Below are 22,856 nucleotides of genomic sequence, written 5' to 3' on the forward strand. Positions count from 1 at the left end.
CTCTCTACTAACAAATAATTTTAATTCACATTTTATAAATATATCTCGTTCTAATTGTGTTATACCTTTTGACTTCTTGAAGTTTTTCCTTTCTCGTAATCCAAATTCTATTTTTTTCTCTCCTACTAACCCCCACGAAATCCTTCAAATTATTCGAAAACTACCTACTTCTGCTTCCTCTGGTATTCTAAACTCTTCTATTTTAAAAATTATCCCTTTTTGCACAGTCTCCACTCTGTCTACTATTATCAATTCTTGCATTTCGGAAGGTGTTTTCCCGGATAGTTTGAAAATTGCATCAGTTATTCCAATTTATAAATCCGGTGATTCTAACGACCTCAATAACTACAGACTTATTTCAATCCTTAACTCTGTTTCCAAGCTGTTTGAAACCATAATAAAATCTCGACTGTTTCCTTTTCTACTTAAATCTAACTTTTTCTCCCCCAAACAACATGGATTCCTACCTAACAAAAACACAGAATCTGCTCTTCTAGATTTTACTTCAACTGTCTACACTAATATTGATAAATCTTAAACAAAACAGTTGCTATTTTCTTAGATATCAGAAAAGCTTTCGATAGCGTCTCTCATGAAATCCTGATAGAAAAACTTAGTTTCTGTGGTATAAGAGGTGTTCCTCTTAAACTTTTTCGATCTTACCTTAATAATAGATACCAATTTGTTAAGTGTGGCGATAAATATATCAATGTAATGAAAATTATTAACGGAGTCCCTCAAGGCTCTGTTCTTGGCCCCTTATTATTCCTTATTTGCATTAATGACTTTTGTAACATTAACATTGTTGGTAACATAATAACATTTGCTGATGATACAGTCATTATTTATAGCGCTAACGACGACCAAATTTTAACTAATATGATTAACCAAGACTTAATTAAAGTACGCAACTGGTATTCAGCTAATAAATTAAATATTAATGTATCCAAAACCAAATTCATCTATTTTTCATTACTTAATAACCCTCTACATAATATTAATATTGTTTTCCATGATTCTAACTGCTCTCCTAATGAATGTCATTGTTATCCTCTTCAACAAGTATATTCTATCAAATATCTTGGTGTTTATGTTGACTCTAACCTTAAATGAAATCCTCATATCACAAAACTTCACAGCAAACTTCGTTATTTGTTGTAAAAATTTTTTTACCTCAAATTTTATGTCAATTCCTCTTTTCTTTTAGTTCTGTACTACTCATTTTTTCACTCTCAACTACTTTATGGTCTTTCCGCCTGGGGTAGTGACTACATTACTAACCTATATCCTTTGGTCACTTTGCGCAAAAGAATAATTAGACTGATTACCAATGATTATTGTACTCCCTCACTACAACGTTTCCATTCTCTAAACATATTACCTCTTCGACATCTCTATTTCTTCAAATCAATAGTTATTTTATATAAAAAACAACATTCTTTACATTTGAACACCTTTCGTTCTTCTGCAAGAATCAACTCCACCTATTTATTCCCTAGAATCTATAAAACGATTGGTAAGAAACATTTTTCATATCTTATCCCTAAATTCTATAACTCTTTGCCTGATGAACTCCTTAACAATAATACTTCATTATTAGTTTAAAAAAAAAATTAAAATGCTACCTGTTTTCAATAAATAATATTGAAGAGTTTTTTTAGCCCACCTATTACATCTTTTCCTCAAATGGAAAGAAAAAATGGTAATTTTTTTTCCCCTTACTACATTTGGACTTACTTTTCATTTTTCTTTTTTAACTAACTTCTTCCTTAACTTATTTTTCTTTTTTTTTTACAATCGAAATATTATCACCACATGCCTGCGGCCACCATGACCTATCATGTTATATTGTGTTTAGTTTTTTTCTTCTTTTTACTTTCTGTTCACTCATGTTCTGTCAATTATTTTTTATTTATTTATTTATATGTTTATAAGTTTCATATCAAATTGTAAATTATGATTGCCAGTAAGGGCCATTTGGCTCCTTTTTTTCTCCCATTTTTTCTGTATTCCTCATTTCTGATTAATGAAGTATTGAAAAAAAAAAAGAGTGTTTATACCGAATCTAAAACTTTTTTGAGACATACCCAAGACATTATCCCGGCGTATTCATATTTTTGAGCATGAACGTATTTTTACAGTACAGTGTATGAATACGGCAGGATGATAGATAACACTAAATAACCATATGTACACTGATATGTGATACATAATGTTACAAATACAACGCCACAACAGGCAAATTGCCCAACGAGGTGGCTGACTTAAGAACATCATGGATCCCCGAGCCATTTTTTGGAGGCCCTACCTACTACTGCTACACACCCCCTCCGCGGAACCCCCATCGAATCGGTACATGCGGGAATGTGCGTGTACGTGTAGTGAAACCTGACGTGAAGTTTTTTTTGTTTCTCTATAATGCTTGTTATGTGTAGCGCTGCCATCTGCCACCAGTTTTTCTAACTATGAGTGAAGTGTTATGATTGAATGATTTATCGTTGTAGGACTGTTGCTCTCTGTGGCGAGACTTTTTAACGGGGAGATCGGCTCGCATTTGCGCCTTGAAGTTGGGAACCACAGAAAACCAACTTCAGCCGACCACCACTGTGGGGTTCGAACCCGGATCCTCGCTTCGCGAGTCCGTCACTATAACCACTCGACCACCAAGCATGTGATATGTAACGCTAACATATGTATATGGCATATCTCTGGGATTACAATGTTAGCTGAAGTAACAAACGTTCAATCGAATATCTGTTCTTCCTATTACACGGATATTTTGAGTATCAATTAAAAATTTAGCTATAAAAATATTTTTACCATTCAACAACGAAACTTCTGATTATCGATATATATTAATTTTGATAATTTCAGTCTACCTTGGTGATCTGCCGATGCAAAATCCAGATCTGTTTGAAGGCGATATCTTAGGAATCGAAGATCCGTCGGTAAGTTTGAAGAAATGCGCCTTTTTAAGAGATACTGCACTTTTTTACTACAAAATATACATAATGAGGGCAGATTCAAATTACACGCACAATCAACCACATTCTCAATTTACGACTGCCATTGTTCGTAGTCCCTTTACGTACAGACTTTTTTCAAGAAATTTGGACGACGTGCAGTTGAACTAGTGGAGATAAATCTCAAAAATACTGATTTGCACACATAAAATGAATAAAAAAAGATGAAGGCAGGTTCCCCCGTTCTTTCTCCCCTCTTCCAAATACGCTTTCCTCAACAGAACAAATATTTTTTTCTCACTCCTTTCCCCGATGCAAAAACTGGCCAAAAGTAGAAAAGGGGAAAAAATATTATTCTAATTGAATTATTATTTTTATATGCCTGGGAACACAGGATTTCTTGCACAAACAGGTTTTAGAGATTAAATAACAATATACGTTGCGTTGTAAGATATGGAGACTAAAGGACATCTGTGAGAGTGAATATTCATCATTAGGTAGCGTATTTGCTCTTACCTGTTTCTCGAAAAGCTTCTTGTGTTGTTTTAACGAGATATTTTGAAATTTTTGCCAAAGGGAACTATTTATTTAACTGTAGGTAAAACCGCTTTGCGGCAGCCGCCGTGCGGTCGTGTGAGCATATTGCGGGGCTCTCATCTTGAGGCTCTAGGTTCGAACCCTGTTGACCGCACAGTGGTGCTCGGTTGAGTTGATTTTCTGTGGTTTTCCAATTTTGTGGCACCAATGCGAGCTGGTCTCTCATTTTGAAAAAGTCTCTCCTCAGAGAACAGACAGACCTTCAACAAAATACTTGAATAAATGGGAAAAAAATTATCACTTCAAAACATGGAAAACAGATAGCAGCACAATCATGAAGAAGAAAAAAGCACTACTCTGGCAACATCAATACGTTAGGGTCACACATACACTCAGAACGCACATTCTGGCTTGTACTGATTCTTTAGAAATTCCGGAGAGGTATGTGTATGAGGTGTATATACGGTTAAGGAGCATTTTGTGGCATGGGGGTGGGGTGGTCCGAGCGCAACAGAATCTATTCAAAAAATAAGAATTGTGTGTTTGTACATGAATTTCATGCCGAGCACCAGCACCCCCGGGTGTAATACCGTTCCGACGTCTTCATTATTCAATTCCTAGAAATTATCCGTTATGTGTGGGGGGGGGGGAGTGTCGGATAAATGATAAACCTTTATATTTTTCATGTTCATCAGGTATGAATTAATTGAAAAAATAAAAAAAGTAATGACTTCTCATCATTTTCGTCACAGCCTCGCCCCATATTACTTGTTGCATTGTTCCCATATCCTAGATCAGGTCCGTAACTAGGCTGGGGCAAACCGCGGTACTGCCCCAGGGCCCCGAGCAGCGTGACTGGGAGGCCCCAAAAAATGTATTATTTAAAACACTTATTTTGCATAATAATAGTCCTTTCAAGTGAGTCCCAATGAAAACATTCTGCCCGGGAAGGCTTGCTACGGCCTCAGCATTAATGAATTAAAGGGGGGGGGGGCGACCCCTTTCCCGAAACAAAAAAAAATAATAAATAAAATAATCTTTAGGGTATCTCATACACCCAGGCTCCCCTGTTCGTTGCGCCTTTTAACCGAGCACCCCCACTCAAATTGCATTCATCCGTCACTGGATCACCTTACGCGGGCATCAAACCAGATTTTTCACGGGCCCTTCTATAGTAAATTTATACCAAGGAAAAACAACATTACGGTAATTGCCGTGCAAGGCACCCCACCTCCTCCTGCAAGGATCATCTGCTTATGGAATTATTATTATCAGTTACATTCGCTCGAATGTAACCGATACACTCATTGGTTGCATTTTTCAACTCCTATAAAAGATCTTTTATCAGACTTTTACAACAGGCCTAATAGCTGTATTGTTATCAATTTTTGGAGCACTGGAACTTCTTCAAGTTGAACAAATGCTTTGTACATCCTTTGCAATCAGATTGTTTTCTATACAACATTTACTCAATCCTAAAATGTATGTTGCTGTTTAATGGAATCTTGCTGATCAGTTGCTGCGACTAGGCTACTATCGACGAATAAGGCTACCAGTAATTTTCTGTTGGTATGATCCCTGATACGTAAACAAGGAATTTTGAATCCAAGCTTCAACAAAAAAATCTCCAAAACACTTGTTCCAGCAGCGAGGAGGTTGCTGCTGGAACAAGGACCATGAAGACTGCGCTTGAGTCTACTCACATTGCTTTTCCCCCCTTCATTATAACCTTCAAGTTACTGCATCAAGTTACTGCATACTGGTTTCTTCTAGATCACCATATAAAATTGTTGTAGAGACATCACACACAAATTGAGTCAAATGCGCCTTTTCACTATCTGCAATACCGATTATCGAACGTATTGTTTCTAACTTGGTTACTGGACTGAAAGTTTGATTTTAATCAATACCATGACGGTGACTGTATCCTTTGATTAAAAAAGTATTGCTTTCTACACAATTATTAGTGACTTTTTCTCCGCACATGGTATATCCTTCTACTATAGACGTATAAGAGCAAGAGATCTGGTTGGGTGAAAAGAGAAATCTTCGTATAACTATACTTTCTTATCTCTAATCTGCACTTATGTATTATACTATTTTCTTTATTTTTTTTTTCCCTCCAACTTTTTTCCCTTTCTCTAATCTGTAGGTTAAGACGAGTTTCCCATATTTTTCGCCCATTCGTCAAATAGAGATCACCCGAATTTCTCACTGAAACCTTGTACGCGAAGCGGTTAACATAATATATATTCTAACATTGTACTTTCTTTCAAACGGAACACACAACTTATGTCTATCACCATCTATGATTTACTACCTAGTGAGTTGTGCCGGAACTGTTACTGCGTACCTAACAGTCTGAGTGCATATGTAGTGTTGTGCTGTGTTTGATTTTTTTTTCAGTGCTGCCATCTATATTTCAGAAGGGAATTGAATGATGTGTTATTATTGAATTGCATTTGTACTGTTTCTAGGTCTGTTGCTCTCTGTGGTGAGACATTTTAAAGAGGAGATCGGCTCGCATTCACGCCCTGAAGTTGGGAACAACAGAAAACCAACTTCAACTCTATGGTGACAGTGAGGTTCGAACCAGAGTCCTCGCGATGAGAGTCCGTCACTATTACCACTCGACCACCATAGCGGCACTAACATTATACTGGGTGGTAACTAGCGACCACCCAACAATTATACACGTGATTCCTTTTGAAAAACTAATATCCATAAGATTTTTTTGTTTTTGGATTGGACGAATATTAAGCGAGTTATAACGTTTGAAATTTTGGTGACGTGTCATTTTTCTAAGCGGTCATTCAAGTATTACGTCAGCATTATCGGGGGGGAGGGGGGTTTCGGATTTGCTGACTTTTGATGGCAAGGGGGGGAGGGGGTTTTGAATGTTGCTTACGTCATCAACGACCCCTTTTTCAAGGCATGAAATATTCTAAGCTGCTGACGAAATTTTGCTGACAGGTGGGGAGGTTGGGGGGTCAGTGTTTTGCTGACTTTTGCTGACAAAGGGGGGGGGAGGGGTCAAAAATGGCTGAAAATCTGCTTACGTAATACTTCAATGGCCCCTAACGGTCAGTTACATGCCAAACACAAAACAAAAGTAAATTTCTCCGCCAGCAGCGAGTTGTCACTTATTTCACGATTGAAACTTTTTCTTTCAATGTAGTGCGATATTATAACCTTGTTATTACGTGTAGCTTACGTGTAATTACGCATTAGCTTCAACAGCTATGGTGGAAAATTTATGACCAGATTTGTAAAGTGTTAGCCGAATGAGATTTGAAATTTGATTTTTTTTTTTAACCAAATCAACACTTTTTCGCCAAAATGTAGTAGTTTGCTGATAAGTGAAATATTTTGAGGGAAGGTGCATACAGTGCTTTACTATGTGGACTTCAGGCTCTCGCCGCCCTAGGCACTACTAATTTTTCGGCCCCTTTGAGAGATGTTCTTATATTTTGTTTCTTAATTTCCCTCCTCAGCTTTCAATTTTTAACATGAAAGACACTTCTTTACTGCTTGTTTTTCTGAATATGGTTTTCGTATTGTGTCATACACACTCATAACATAAATGTGATTTCGTAAAAATTTTCAATTGTATTTATTGGGCTCCATTTTGGCTTGTTGTAACTGTGGTCGATTTCATTCAACAAGCTTATTGTGTTAATCAAGTTAATTGTGTTGCAGAATTATAATCAAGAGTCGCGATGTGTGTGCGTGTGCGCAAAAAGTAAATCTTCCAAAGTTTTAAAATTGCAATTGGGAAAAAAAGTCTCAAAATTTTTAGCAATACTTTAATTACTTGAGGGGTGTCACGACCTCTGAAGTCGATATTTCGAATATTTCATTCAAATGAAAATCAAATGTAAAATATTTCGTATCAATCGGTTTAATTTGTTAAAAAAAAACAATTATAGGGCAAACGTGAATAAGAAAACACTGAACGCGATTCTCCGAAATTGCAGTTTTTGAGCTCATCCGTTAAGATAAAAGAAAAAAAATACTGCACCAAAACTTTGTAGGAAAATTTATACGACACGTGTTAGTAAAATAAACCTCGAACTTCGATATCTGATCATTTTCATTAGATTTTTATGAATTTTTAAATTTAAAATTTAAAAAAAATGTATAAATTTAAAAAAAATCTGAAAAAATTCGATATTTTTAAAAAATGCTTTCTAACTGCTATGGGCTAATTTCTAAATCTGTTGTTCATTTTATTAAAACACATGGTGAGTAAACATTTCTGCAAAATTTCAGAATTTTTGGGGCAATCGTTTTTTGTTTTAAACTCACGGATGAACTCAAAGACTGCAATCTGAGAAAATCGTAATAACAATCGCATGAAAGGAAACAGTTATTTTCCCAGGCCCTCTTGCATACCGGGCAAGCATGCAAGAGGGCCTGGGTTCGAGTCCCGGTGGAGACGTGATGACTTTTCTTTCCGAGCTCACCTCAGCATAATATCCGGAAAATAACTGTTTCCTTGATATCTCTGGCTGAGAAAAAAAGCCATCTATATCTTTCTAAATCGCATGAAAATTTGAAAAAAAAAGTGCTACAACACAGACGAGAGGAAAAAAAACTGGTTTTGGCTTTTTTCTCGATTTTCTCTCAGTCAATAGAATATTAAAACCTCCAAAAACGCCAAGTTATACGTTTGGTGTATGTTCGGTGAATTTGGCAGGATTATGAAGTAACGTCATGAAATTTTAAAGCTTTATGACTCATTAATTATTAGTCAAATAAAAAAACTGAAAGGCCATTTCCGTATTAGTTTTTCACAAGGAATCACGTGTGTAATTATTGGTGAGTCGATAGTGTAGTAGTAATTTTTTTTTTTTTTAATTCGTGATAAACGTATAAGCTTTTATATTGGGTTCCTGTATGTCGGTTATCTTTGACATCCATATTTTTATATGCATCTTTTTTTCACCCACCTCATTGAGCATTTTTATTTGAATAAGTTTCATTTTCCAAACACCCTGCAATTTGCAATTTATTAGTTAAGGTGGTGTGTTTTAGGTTTGACACATATTTATTTATTTACGTTGCGAAGAAAGAAAATAAATTTATATTAAAAGACGTTTAAATTTTGGAAAATATTTCCCAGCTCATTTACGCGGGCCCCCAGCATGTTGCGTCCCACAGTTTGGGAACCACTTTAATCTACATAATACCTGTAGAAATATTGAGGCCCTTCCCCAATATTTTCAAGAATTCTCAATGTTTTCAATAGCTCTGCTTGTTGCCCTTGATATTATAGTCGTCCCTTCGTATTCGTGGGGGTTACGTTCCAGGAGTGACAGCAAGTAACTCGAACCCTTAAATTTTGTTCTTTAGGCATCTCATTTTTACAGTGTCCGCTTTGTAAGGAAGAAGTAAAAAAAAGTTGAAAGGGGTGGGGCACCATGATTGCAGTCGATGATTTCTGGAAATAACAACATAGCATCTGTTAGTAATTTATTCTAATTTCCAGTCAGTTGTTAGAGTATAGTAACAAGACTTTCGTTACCAATACTTCTACATGTGAAAAACGTACCATTCCAATCCATTGCCGATTTAAACTTGCGAAGCCTTTACTACGTTGCACATAAAGTTGTCTTCTAATCCTCGGGATTTGCAGATTAAATAACGACGGCTATAGTTATGCAATGCACAACTTGCATACCTTTTACCATACAACTTGGCGTACAGCAGAACCTGATTATCTGGGATAATGGTGGGGAAGATGAACACGGATGACCGAAAAACACGGTTATGCTTTTCCTGTCAGCCATTCTGCACACTTATAAACTGTACTACGAGATTGACACAAACAAGGAACAGCATTAGTCTAGCCGATGAGTCATGCGGTCACGTAACCGCATCCGAAGTTACGCCATTCTTGAGCCTTATTTTTCAGGTGCAAAAAAGAAAAAAAAACAACAATAGTCATCTGACTTCCGGCATTTCCTGTAATTGGCTGTAAATCTTAAATTGCCGGTCACCCCAGGACAATGTCCGGTTCTTATGTGTATATATGGGGGGTGGGGGGGAAGCTGCCGCTTCAACACTTTAACATGGGAGTTCAGCTCTGAGAATAGAGGAGGGAGGGGTGGTTCAGTAAAAGAGTTTAAATATTCAGTTCTTGGAAATGGAAATGTTTGTTTTTATTACAACCTTCACAAAATCTTACATAAACAATGAAGAAAAGAAAAGAAAAAAACAACTACAACACAACACAACACAGATAGGGAAAACCTGAACATGAAATTAAAATTTTCGTGGCACGGTTAATCCGTGCAAGGGTAATCGAGGCTCTACTACGTTCCTAATTTGATAACGCACTAATCAATTTACCTTTTAGAGAAATTATCTTTATAGAGAAATATCCTTTATAGAGATCCTTATATATCCTTTATAGAAATCCCTTTATAGAGATCCTTATATATCCTTTATAGAAATCCCTTTATAGAGATCCTTATATATCCTTTATAGAAATCCCTTTATAGAGATCCTTATATATCCTTTATAGAAATCCCTTTATAGAGATCCTTATATATCCTTTATAGAGATCCTTATATATCCTTTATAGAGATCCTTATATATCCTTTATAGAGATCCTTATATATCCTTTATAGAGATCCTTATATATCCTTTATAGAGATCCTTATATATCCTTTATAGAGATCCTTATATATCCTTTATAGAGATCCTTATATATCCTTTATAGAGATCCTTATATATCCTTTATAGAGATCCTTATATATCCTTTATAGAGATCCTTATATATCCTTTATAGAGATCCTTATATATCCTTTATAGAGAAATTATCCTTATGTAATATTCCTCAGACAAAGACGACAGAAGGGAAAGAGATTTCAGGGTGTAAAAACGTGTTATTCCCTCACACAAAAAGGTTCGTAGGGTTATTTTTTCTTCTATAATTGCCACTCATATTCGGCACAATAATGGCATGAAGGAATCGTGTTCTGTAGTTCTCCCATAGGATTTCCGACGTAGTATTACGTCAAAAGCGTTGAACGGTTTGAAGCGGGTACGCACTTAAGCTTGACAAGCACGCATGTTCGATATTTTTGCACAAGCATGTGCAATGTCCCTTTCACCACCACACGGTATAAGTATGCTTGTGCAAGCGCGTGTTTTTACACTGAAGCAATTTACGGTACATTCACCGTCAAACATAGGCGGAGATAGACTTGGAAGTCCGGGGGGCACGGCCATTATTGCTCGGGGGGGGGCACGATGATGATGTCAATTCATATATACATATTATACATTAGATCAGTCGACTCCACCTTTGATGCCCCACCCACGTATCTCCGCCCATGCCGACAAACTATTCGATATAAGTGAGTAAGCGTGTCAGTGGCCAAGTGAGCAAATGAATGAGTGCGTGAATGAGCAAGTCAGTGAGTGAGCAAGTGAGTGAATGAATGAGCAAATCAGTGAGTGAGCGAGTGAGTGAATGAATGGGCAAGTCAGTGAGTGAGCGAGGGAGTGAATGAATGAGCGAGTGAGTGATTGAGTGAGCGATCCAGCAAACTGGACTGAATGAAGCAGTCACCCTAATATTTTCAGCTTCGCCCTAGCGATATGTTGGGGGCCCCATTACCCTAACTCACTTTGTCAATGACTTGATCATTCCCTCGCTGATTTTCGCTCTCTCTCTCTCTCTTACACACACACACACACACACACACACACACACACACACACACACACAATTGCTCATTCCCTCGCTGATTTTCTCAATCGCCCAGTGCGACACACCGTCCACTCACCAATAGGAAAAGCGGTAAGACTTCTTTCCCACAGAGCGTAACACGCCTCACGCCAGCGCTTTCCGCCGGGCGTGATTGGCCATAGCCCACTAAACAATTGAATGTCTAGTCGGCCGTGGATTGACCGACTGCTTCTGGAGGAGTCAAATGCGTCACGCATTCCGTGGATCCTCTCATCACTTTTGTTGTGTTTTCTTTCCCTTCCTTTCTGTCTCCCTCTTTTATTGAGCAAAAATACGCGGATGTGCAGAACAGACGAACACTTTTCTAATCCCTTAGATAAGTTTACATAGGAACAATGAAAATACGAAATTTCGCTATAACGAAGTGATTTCTCCGATCTCCTGGAGTTCGTTCTAAGGGGATTCGACTGTAGGTCATTTGTTCGATCATTCATTTATTTGCTCTCGTCGGTATTCACTTGCTCATTTGTTCGATCATTCATTTATTCACTTCGGTATTCACTTGCTCATTCATTCAATCATTTGCTCACTTGGGTATTCACTCGCTCATTCATTCAATCATTTGCTCACTTAGTCACTGAATTACTCATTCACTCCCTCATTTACTGATTTCTTCACTCATTCGCTCACTGAGTTACTGATTTGCTCATGCACCAACTGACTTGTTCAATTTTTCTCATTCGCTCATTCACTCAATCACAAGCTGTCGAAGTGTTGTCGGTGAATTTTGCAGTCCATAGTGGAGCAAAATGCTCGTGCATGATCGAAATTTATTCAATCTTCAAGCCGCTAGCACAATCAAAAGATTGCACAAAATTCTCAAACAGACTCTTAAGAACGCTTGTTCAAAATGATTGAACATTCATGCTTGTTAAGCGTGCAGTTACGTGTGTAGTTACGTGTACTGTATTGAGTGTAGGCCTATCACAGCCATTTGCAAATAGTTAAAAAATTCAAAGAAATTGAAGGAATATATATATTTGAATGCAGTTTGCGGACGTATTCTTTCAAAGGCGATTTTTTTTTTCTCAGAAGAAAAAGAAAAAATTAATTTAGATTTTTTACGATTGTGAGTCAAAGCTGAGGTAAAATAACTTCACGTTGTGCTTTATTTACCAATATGCCAACATCGAAATAAAAACCTTAAAGCTGTTAATCGTACCCCCTGCTTTTTTATAGGACAGTGATTTGCATATTTCAAATGATTTGCTTTCGTGCAGCTCCTTCTATCCACAAAAATATGAACTAAATTTCTTTTTTTTTTCTGTACGTAGAAAAATCCCCCCTCGCGATAATAACTTTTTCGAAACGTGCGTTCAAATATACTAATTTCTTCAGTTTTTCAGAATTTTTAAACTATTTTAGAATTTATGAGACTATGCATATATATATTTAACATGTATATAAAAAATCATATATATATAATATATCGAGCATATATTTAGGCTTTGGAGGCCCAAGATGATCTCAAACGTTTTAAGCCAATGTCAGGGCATTCCCCCCCTCCGATGAGAGCCCTAGACATTAGTTTTGATTTATTTCAATTTTTCATTTAGACATACTGCCTTCAGTTTTCACATATGATGCTTTCTAATTCTATATCTTCTCATCATCAGTTATGTTTTTAATTTTTATACATTAACACTGAATTTTTTACAATATAACATATATATATTTGTTCTACTTCATATTTTTTCTGAGTCGTTAAACCGTAGTGAGAGAAAAAGATAAAAATATGCTGAGGTAAAGGAAAAGAAAAACAATTTGCTTTAGACCGGAATTATACTGGGAATGTTTTAGAAAAGTTCTTTTACAAAACTTGAAAAAAGAACAACCAATGAGCGTATCGGTTCCATTCAAGCAAATGTAACTTATTTTTTGTTATTAATGTAATTTAACACTTAGGCTTACTGTTTTTTTCACGTTTTGTAAAATATCTTTTATCAAACTTTTATTGTGCAATCTGATGCAAGCGAAATCCACTATGAACAAGGCCATCGGAAATGTTTAACCTGTTGGCGCCCGGCTTGAGCACGAGTCGAAAACATGTAGGAGATATTGATTTTTCATATAAATCGTGAGTTGCTCGGACACGGGGATACAAAGTATTATGAGTGCACACCTTCTTACAGAACGACTTCATTTCATTAATTTTCAATCGAAGAAAACTGTTATAAGCTCTTCTTCTTTTTTTTTTTAATAAACAAATCACAAAAACACAACATATATACAAATACAAACATATACATAGGTACAAACGTAAAAACACATAAATACAAACACTTTGTGACCCCAAAGGACTTAGTAAGCAGGTTAAAGGGGGTTATAATTACATAATGTTTCAGACAACAGCTTTTATAAAGATTAGATATATATGTTATATTGTTTTTCTATTTATATATTTACGATTACAGTACACGTCAAAATGTTCTCATTTTGAGAGTCATAATCACGGTTATATAATTGAATTAGTTATTATGAATATCAGTTTAAAAACACCATAACATTAAACACCATACATATACATGTATCTATCTATACTTATATGCGCAATCACAACCATATACATCCGTTCATCATTTTATAATTTCTTTCTCTCTCTTTTCGTACATAGTGCACAAAACTATTTTTATATCTGATTAAACGTATTCGTTAAAATCATTTCATAATCATTATTTTTAACAAAGTGAAATATTATATGATTTATGTTTTTTCTATTGCTAATTTGATTTTCAGTATAAAATAAGTTTAAAACTTTAGGGGCTATGTAAGAAAAGCTCTTTTTATACAGTGTTTTATTAGGCTTCGGTACCTGATATACTCATAGTATCTACCTGTGGTTCTATTTCGATTTTTTGTTAAATATTTCTCACGTTTACTTGTGAAAATTTTATCATTCTATATACGTAGTTTTGTCTTAGAAATATAGTGTGCCACTGTATTTTCGTACTGTCTGTTATTATTTGAGATCTTATTCTATCATACATGCTATCTAATTTCCAGATATTGTCATATTCCCCAAACACAAATTGAATAATTAAGGATTGAATAAATCCATGCATAAAATAAGTCTCAAAAATTTGTCATCGATTAAGTTTTTCATTTTATATATTATTATTGCATATTTTCTGATTTTTTGGATTAAAATACCACAGTGCGAGTTACATTTAAAGTCATGATGTATTGTTATTCCCAGATAATTATACTCAGGATCTTTTTCTATTTCTTGGCAATAGCAATCACCCTTTTCTTGACAGCGACAGTGATTATGTATTTTTAGGTGTATGTTTTCATTGAGATTCATGTTTCTTGTTTTCATATAGATGTATTTTGTTTTTTGTATGTTAAGTTTTAGTTTATGTTTTATTTTCCAGATGTTAATATTTGTTAGGTCATCTTCTACTTTTTTTATTAAATCTAATGCATTTTTATCTTCTACGTAAAGCACTGTGTCATCAGAAAAGGTTATCAACTTTCCATTTAATTTCTGATTGCATAAATCATTTATATATATTAACAATAGTATTGGGCCCAGTATAGATCCTTGAGATACTTCTTTCTTCACCTCTCGAAAGGAACTAATTTCTTTCTGAATCACAACTGCTTGTTGTCTTTTATTATAGTATTACTCAAACCGTTTAAGCCTGTTTCCTCAGACTCCTATTGAGAATAGTTTACTTGTTAATATTTCCAGATCAACGAAGTCAAATGCTCTTTTTAAATCTAGGAACATAGTTATGGAATATTTATTATTATTGAAGCCATTGTTTAGGTAGTTACTTGGGTCTAATATTGCTGTTTCTGTGTTTTTATTTTTTTTGGAATCCATATTGATTAGAAAAGAAGAAATTTTGTCTATTTAGGAAATTTAGAAGTAGTTTTTTAACACATTTTTCAATTATTTTTGAAAAAACTGGAAGTACACCTCCAGTATCAGTCTGTAATTTATCAGATCATTTCTATCTCCTGCTTTATATATATGATGGACGAGAGAGTATTTTAATTCATGATAAAAGATATCATTTAAAATAGAATGATCAATTGATTTTTAAATGTATTTTGAAATTATTTTCATCATTTTAGGGGTTAGACCATCATAGCCACTTGCTTTATTTTTCTTCAGGTCTTTTATTACTTATTTCAGTTCTTCTTGATCTATCTCAGTACAATACATGGAGTTGATTGAACAGGTTGATATATTACTTTGTTTCATACAGTACATGCAAAAAATATTTTGTTCATTAGTACCTAAATTCGTAATAATGAAACCATTACTGAAATTATTGGTCAAGTCCATAGGGTCCTGACATTCTGGCAGTGTCTTATGTCCAATGTTGTTGTTTAATACATTTTCATTAATTTAATCGTTTATTTTTCCCAGTTTTTTAAAGTTATCTTTAATATACCCCTGCTTAATTTTTTTATGTATTTTTTAAAATTTGTTCAGTTTTTTCTTCTTTTTTGGTTTTTGTTTCACAGTGTTAGTCCATAAGTTTGAGTTCAGTGTTAAAATATTCATTAAGTGTTTATATTTGTTTTCGTCACTTTTATCTTCTACAATGTTCTCGAGATTCAATGCCGAGATAAAAGCTTCGAATTTTTTATAATTAATAATTTTTATGTGTTTACTTTCCTCACCAATACTATTGATTTGTTTTTGCAAAAAGTCTATGAATCCCAAAACCGGATAGTGATCAGTAACCTTGGTTTTGAAGACTAAATTCCTGTGCAGAGTTTTGTTTTGATCTATAAAAAACATGATCAATACATGTCTGTGTAGTGTTTGTTTCTCTTGTGATTTTTTCATGTAGCGGAAGTGATCAATTTATTGCCAATATATCAAGATACTGTGATGTTGTACTATTTCTGGTATATAAATAAATATTAATGTCTCCAACTATTAATAGATTGGTTTTTAATTTTTTTAGATATAGTTCTAGTTCTTCGTGAAATTGGGTAATACTGTATGAATGAGACCGATATAACAGTAAAATATTTATATAATAATTTGGAAAGTTTATGTGTAAATCCTCAGCGGAATTTAAGTTTTTGTTTTTTTAAGTTCTATAGTTTCTATAAGAGATATTTTGTGTATCAACTATGCATTTACTTTATTTGACGGAGCCAGAACGCAGACTGAAAACGTGTCTCCAACAAACAATAGAAATAATAACATTCAGTACGATTTTGGATCAAAAGCTAGTTTTAAACAACATCGATGCTTTGAAAGCTATACTAGAATAAAAGAAAAAGATCTCACGATAATTTCATGTCATTTTGAAAATGAAGAAAACGGATTTCTTTTGTTTTTTTAATTTTCTTTTATTTTCACAGGATAGGAACTTGGTTCCCGGGGAGAACAAGCGCTGGCCAAATGGAATCGTTCCTTACGAGATCGATCATTCTCTGAAAACGTGTAAGCCATTTTTGGACCCATTAATGAACTTCTAACTTGACTTGGCAATTTGCAAAATAGATGACAGCACCAGTTGAACAAACAGCATGAACACACAGTTGGGCTTCTTCACAAAATATTCTAACACAATTCACCTTTTTGGGTGAAACTGTTTTAAATTTTGTCTTCGATGATAAACTATAGTTCGTTTCAGGTTAACTTTGCAGTGAACGGGAAGCTACGAGGGAACCGCATCACTCGTTGCTATGGGAACGAAAGCCTCTTAACCAATGTATCGATGCGCGGCCTCGGTAAGGTATGGTCGATTCTCGCCAATCTCACTGAGAAAAATCTTTTTTTACGTGTAACGTAATGAGTGTAAAAAAATTGCACAGTAAATTATTAATAATCATAGAATTAAAAAAAACCACTGCCGATATTTTCAGAAATTAAAAGTGAGATTTTTTAAATCATTTTTTTTTTATTAGAAAGTATTTTAAAATTTAGAAAAATAATTATCTTTCATCAGCGTGTCTCTCACTCTTTATTGATGTGCCGTAAGTAATACTAAAAATTTCGAAAAACATGGTAATATTTTTATGCAATACTTCCCTTCCCTTAGCTGAAATTTATTTGTAAAAAAAATTCCAAACAATAATATGAAAGCAACGGATAATTTTAAAATACTGTATATACTAACCATTGCTCTCAAAAGCTTGGGAATTTCTAACTGATTTCTTCAATTTATATTAAAAGAAATTTACGTTAAATAAAGATTTTGAAGCCAATCAAAAAAAAAATTAAGAACAGATTAATTCTGTTTTCACGTGAAAATGCAGCAATAGCACCAAATAATAATAATAATAATGCGGAAAAGTTTAGAAATACATTTTTTACTCACTTTTCTTGCCGAAATTTCCGTTGCTCACCCAGCCCCCTTTCCTGGAAAGGTATAACGTCGATGACACTTGTTTTCACGACAGTTTTAGTCTTTTGTTACGGTTCATGTACCACTCATGGGGTTATTATGGATGATTCTTATGGAGTTTTGTTTACAGCGAGTATTCAGGAATGGAAGAGCCAGGGAACGTTTTAGCGTATAAAGAGAGATATAACTGTCACATAAAACATGAAACTAAGCCTAACAAACTGTGACTCCCCCCCACCCCCCTCTCTCACTTATTTTATTTGAAGAGAAACTTAAAGCAAGGGCATCTGGAGAAACGGGTGATCCTACTGGGTGGAACATGGCGTTCGTGTGAGTGAGACGCGACTTGTGTCAACAATCCCCGTGATCGGCAATAGGGGATTCAGCATCCACTACTCTCCCAAGAAAAGACGGCAAGAAATAAATAATAAAAAAAAAAAAAGGATCTAAAACCAAAACTTCTGCACCCATAGAGACCCTCTCAAGATAGTATCGGCGCTCTCGTGGAAGAGAAACACTTCCTGTTATCTCTAAGTGAATATCTGAATTCACTGAAGCCTATGTTCGGGAGAAAAAAAAACTGATTGAGTATTCGTCTTGATATGTAAACCTATAACAGAATGTAAAACTGAATGAAAAATTGTATCGTTATGGAAAATTCAACGGAATAGCGATGTAAAATATGTATGTATATTCAGTATATAACTGGGTGTAACAAAAAAAGCACGACAGTAATATTGGCGGAGAAAATTTCTAGTATATCGCGCCAGAATCTTGTTGCCGTTGCTGTGGATTTTCGATAATAGTAACCAATATTTTTTCTAATTTAAAAATTTTAAACGAATAAACATCGGTTCAAAACGATATTTTTTCAGTATTTTTTTCAAAACCATAGAAAAAATTGAAATATTCTGCGTAAAGGATCACCGTAAACCTCCGATGTATTTGCGGCGAAGGAATGCACTCTCTACCTTTCACTGCAAAGCTAACCTGAAATAACCTATAGAGTTTTGTTGATCATTAATAAATTTCAAATATGTGATAAGAAAATAGCTCAAAGGGAGCCTAGAGCCCTTCTAATTTGAATTTCTAGTCGTTTGGTCCATATCTGCAGACGGCATTAACGTGCTTGAGCTGCATTGATGCTAGCGCTGTCCAGAGACGGTTTCGGTCATTTCTGGATGACCCAAGAGATCAAAGGGATTCAACGTTCACCACCGACGAAGACGAAATTTCTGGAAGCTCGGATTGTACTAGATCACGGCTTCTAAGCCAAAAAATATCTTATCAGGACACCGGATCGGCTGTGAAAGCCCTCAATTCTTCTTGATTGCGTGAGATTTTATTTATTATTATTATTTTTTAAATGCTTGTGAAAAACTCAGGGCTGTATAGTAAGGGCCGTTTCATCTCTTTGATGTTGTGGTTGCCGCTTTTTCTCAGTGGGCGTGGTCTCGGAGGTGCTGTGGGACGTCACGGCCCTGCTACTTTTCCATAGCAGAAAACATCAGCATATGATTGACGAGATAGTGATCAATATATATATATATATATATATGACATATATGATAACACTCAGACTGTTAGGTACACACCCACCTAACAGTCTGAGTGCCTATCTAGTGTTGTGTCTGATTTTCCAGTGCTGCCATCAACATTTTAAATTGTGAGTGAAGCGTAATGATTGAATATTTGTACCGTTGTAGGCCTGTTGCTCTCAGTGGCGAGACTTTTAACCGGAGATCGACTCGCATTCAGGGCTCGAAATTGAAAACCAACTTCAGCCGACCAGCACTGCGGCGAATTGGTTTACAAAGACTGAAAAACTCTGACACAAAACTGTAGTTATGTCGATCTTTCTGCGAGTGGTTATATGGGAATGAACAGAACCAGAGCGTTATCTAAAGCTAGAGATCTCGCCATCTAGCTATCGCGTTGACAGAACACACCCAAAACCGATTCTCGCAATAGTACTTCAGAGATTCAGGCATTCTTCTTGAAATACAACTTTTGATTTTATGGAACTTAAACCATTGGAAAAAAAAATCCATCCACCAGTGAAGCTCTCCCAAAGAAAAACTTGGAAACAACCCCTCCCCCTAAAATTTGTATTCGTAGATTGTCACTCACGACATGTAACCTTCATTGCCCCATCCAACCCCAATCTTGCTATAACCTAAGTCTGTAAAACTTAAGAGCATCACGAGGCTCCAGGCTGAATGATGTTCTAGGGTCCCACTACCTGATTGCAAGTACCAGAAGTATAAGGCCTATATAATTTTTGCATAAATACTTTACTTTCGGAAATCATATACCACATTTCATATATACCAACCGAATACCATAACCCAATTCCATATTTTTGTACCTCTATTGCTCACACAATCATCTTTCGACACCTCTCCTCCCACCTTGCCATTGAAAGTCAGCAAATGCAAACCCCCCCCCCCCCCTCTCCGAGTGGTGACGTATTACTTGAAAATATGACCCCTTGTATCCCATACATATAAATATGTCCATTCATTATAATGATATTTTCAACATTATTTTAGTATTGTATTGGTTCACTAGGACGAAATTGAATTCGTTATTTTTGTAATCAGCCAGAGAAATTCAGATCCCTCATGTTCACATACGGTATTAAGATCTTTGTAGCTCCCACTGACTACGTACAACTCATTTTCTAATTTCTTTATGAATCACAAAGTATATACGTAAACTTTAGCAATTGAAACTGCAATATAGAAAGCATCAACAGTAATATATTTTCAAATATTGGACGAGAAGGCTAACTTTGATAAAGGAAAACTCGATAAAGAGCGACTTTTATCAAAGGTGGCCATTACACTATCAAATTTTTGTCAAACTTATTTTATACATGATCTTTGAATTTTGTTTACCAGTGTCATTAGTCAAATAAAAAAATTCAAAGGACTTTCCCGTATAATTTACAAGGAATCACGTGTGTAATTGTTGGTGGGTCGTTAGTTACCCCCCTGTATAATGCAAATACACAATCGATTTAAATTTTGCTGTGCATTGATTTTCATCTTTTTTTTTTACCATCACCCGCAGTTAACATGTCAGGACTGTTTTGGGCAACGTTCTACTACTATAAAAGAGATACTTGCATCCGATTCGTCGAGAGGACCAACGAAACTGATTACATACGTTTTTTCAAAGGCCAGGGGTAAGTTTCTTATTTTGATAGTACTCTGATATTTAGCGGTTTTTCTCGTTTGCGTTACTCCTTCGCTTTTTCAACCAACCACATCAAAGATAAAATTTTATAGATTGTCGGCTGTTTCGCATTGCGACAACCAACTCCGGGAATTTTTTTCATTAACTCGAGATAGGGTGGAAAAAAATATTTTTAAATATGTCCTCAGGGTCGAACATAGGGCACGATGGCCTAAAAAAACTGAAATTCAAATTTTTTAACCAATCCGTAACGTCACCGACTCAAAGAATCGGAAACCAGCTTGAACTATATTCTTACCCTAATGCGATGGAAGTCATAATCGGTATAGGCTCCTTGAACGAGGGGAGATGATATAAGCCATCCAAAACTTTTGGAAAATCGAAGACAAAAGAACAACTTTACAGATCAACTCCAAAATATTTCCGACTCCACCTTATGTCATCACAACACCACCGTTCACTACTAATGCTAAACCACACATGTACCTCATCCACATTCCTCTGTGGAATTTCTGACGAATTGGTACATGCTGGAATGTGCGTGTACGGGCTGTGAACTTAACGTGGCTTGTTGCTGTATGCAATGTTAATAATATAGTGCTGCCATCAATTTTTCATACTATGCGTGAAGTGTAAAGATTGAACATTTATATCGTTGTAAGCCTGTTGTTTTCTATTATGAAATATTACATATTCATACAAAGTATGAACGAGGTTCAGCCAAATCGGAAATTTTGCCTTTTGTGACCTTGTATTTGTATAAAATATATTATTATTGACGCATTAATAAAAAATATTCACAAATACCTAGTTGTAGCTTTGCGTGAAACAAATAAATGTAGCAAACTTACTACGAACGTTCACTGATGGGGGCCTATTAAAAACGGGTATATTGCTCGGAGAGGCGGGCGATCTCGTCCCGGGATGAGGGGAAGTGGCAAAACCAGTTTTTTTTTCTAGTGAAACGTCTAATCTCTAAACAAAAGCAATGCAGGGAACAGCAATTGGCGGCAGCAATGATACTGACATTTCGCATAAATATGGTGGATGAGCCAGCCTAGGGTTTCCAGGATCTCTAGGTAATGCGTCTCTCGACCTTTGTACGTCACTGACCCCGCAGTACAAAAAATCTTCCATACTCCACTATTCTTCCTATTGTATGTAATTATGCCATTTTCTACACTTGAATTGCTTTACACATAATTCTGCTGCCCCTTGCAATTTTCAATGCCATGGTTATCGATGTGAACTAGCTCAGGAAAAAGTTGTTTTTCAGATAATACACTGCTGGCCCACCATAAATGCAACACCCTGAAGGAAGCATGCAAATAATATGAAATTTACAACATGCATTAGCGGAGGTGAGATATGCAAATGATTAGAATTTCAGCGCAGACGCACATCACGCGCGCCTGTGGCGCCACTTCAAAGCGCTATTTAAGGCATGGAGATTTCGACGATTTGAAGTACGGCAATTGTGTTTTTCTTGTGGTTTTTTCAAAAAAAACGATCAATTATGCCTCGTAGAAAACAGCGATCATCTTTTGATCAAGTATTCGAGTTCGACAGAGGAAGGATAGTGGCCTACCGAGATTGTGGATTATCTTTCAGGGAAATCGGTAGTCGTGTTGGACGAAACCAAACAACTGTAATGCGGATATGTGATCGTTGGATGCAGGAGGGTACGACGGACCGACGTGTTCGATCGCATCCACCTCAGTGCACCACTTCACGTGATGACAGGCGTATTGTGCGTATGGCAGTGACGGATCGCTCAGCCACATCACGAACCATAGCACAGCACGTTCAGTCTGTACCGCATCATCCAGTCTCTGCGCGTACCATTCGACGCCGTTTACAACAGAGTGGTCTGCCCGCAAGACGTCCATTACTTCGTCTACCCTTGACGCAGAACCACAGACGTCTCCGCCGCCAATGGTGCGATGAAAGAAGGATGTGGACGGCACAATGGAATGAAATTGTCTTTACTGACGAGTCACGCTTCTGTCTGCAACACCACGATGGTCGGATTCGAGTCTGGAGACACCGTGGAGAGAGGATGCTGAACAG

The 22,856-nt window shown here is 35.9% G+C and overlaps 1 protein-coding gene across 2 annotated transcripts in view; it reads left to right on the forward strand.

Annotated features, from left to right (window-relative positions):
• LOC149084273 (astacin-like metalloprotease toxin 5) overlaps positions 1–22,856 on the forward strand; it is a 76,728-nt gene that overhangs the window by 10,971 nt on the left and 42,901 nt on the right. For both annotated transcript variants that reach the window (XM_089234643.1, XM_089234642.1), the window contains exons 2-4: positions 2,875–2,948; positions 16,597–16,678; positions 20,661–20,775. In XM_089234643.1, coding sequence (XP_089090769.1) covers positions 2,875–2,948; positions 16,597–16,678; positions 20,661–20,775 — 271 coding nt within the window. The remainder of the gene's footprint in view (positions 1–2,874; positions 2,949–16,596; positions 16,679–20,660; positions 20,776–22,856) is intronic.

Source organism: Pholcus phalangioides, unplaced genomic scaffold (assembly GCF_987345545.1).
Source record: "Pholcus phalangioides strain wild (caught in Gottingen) unplaced genomic scaffold, Ppha-v1.0 ptg000008l_1, whole genome shotgun sequence".
NCBI classification, from domain to species: Eukaryota; Metazoa; Arthropoda; class Arachnida; order Araneae; family Pholcidae; genus Pholcus; species Pholcus phalangioides.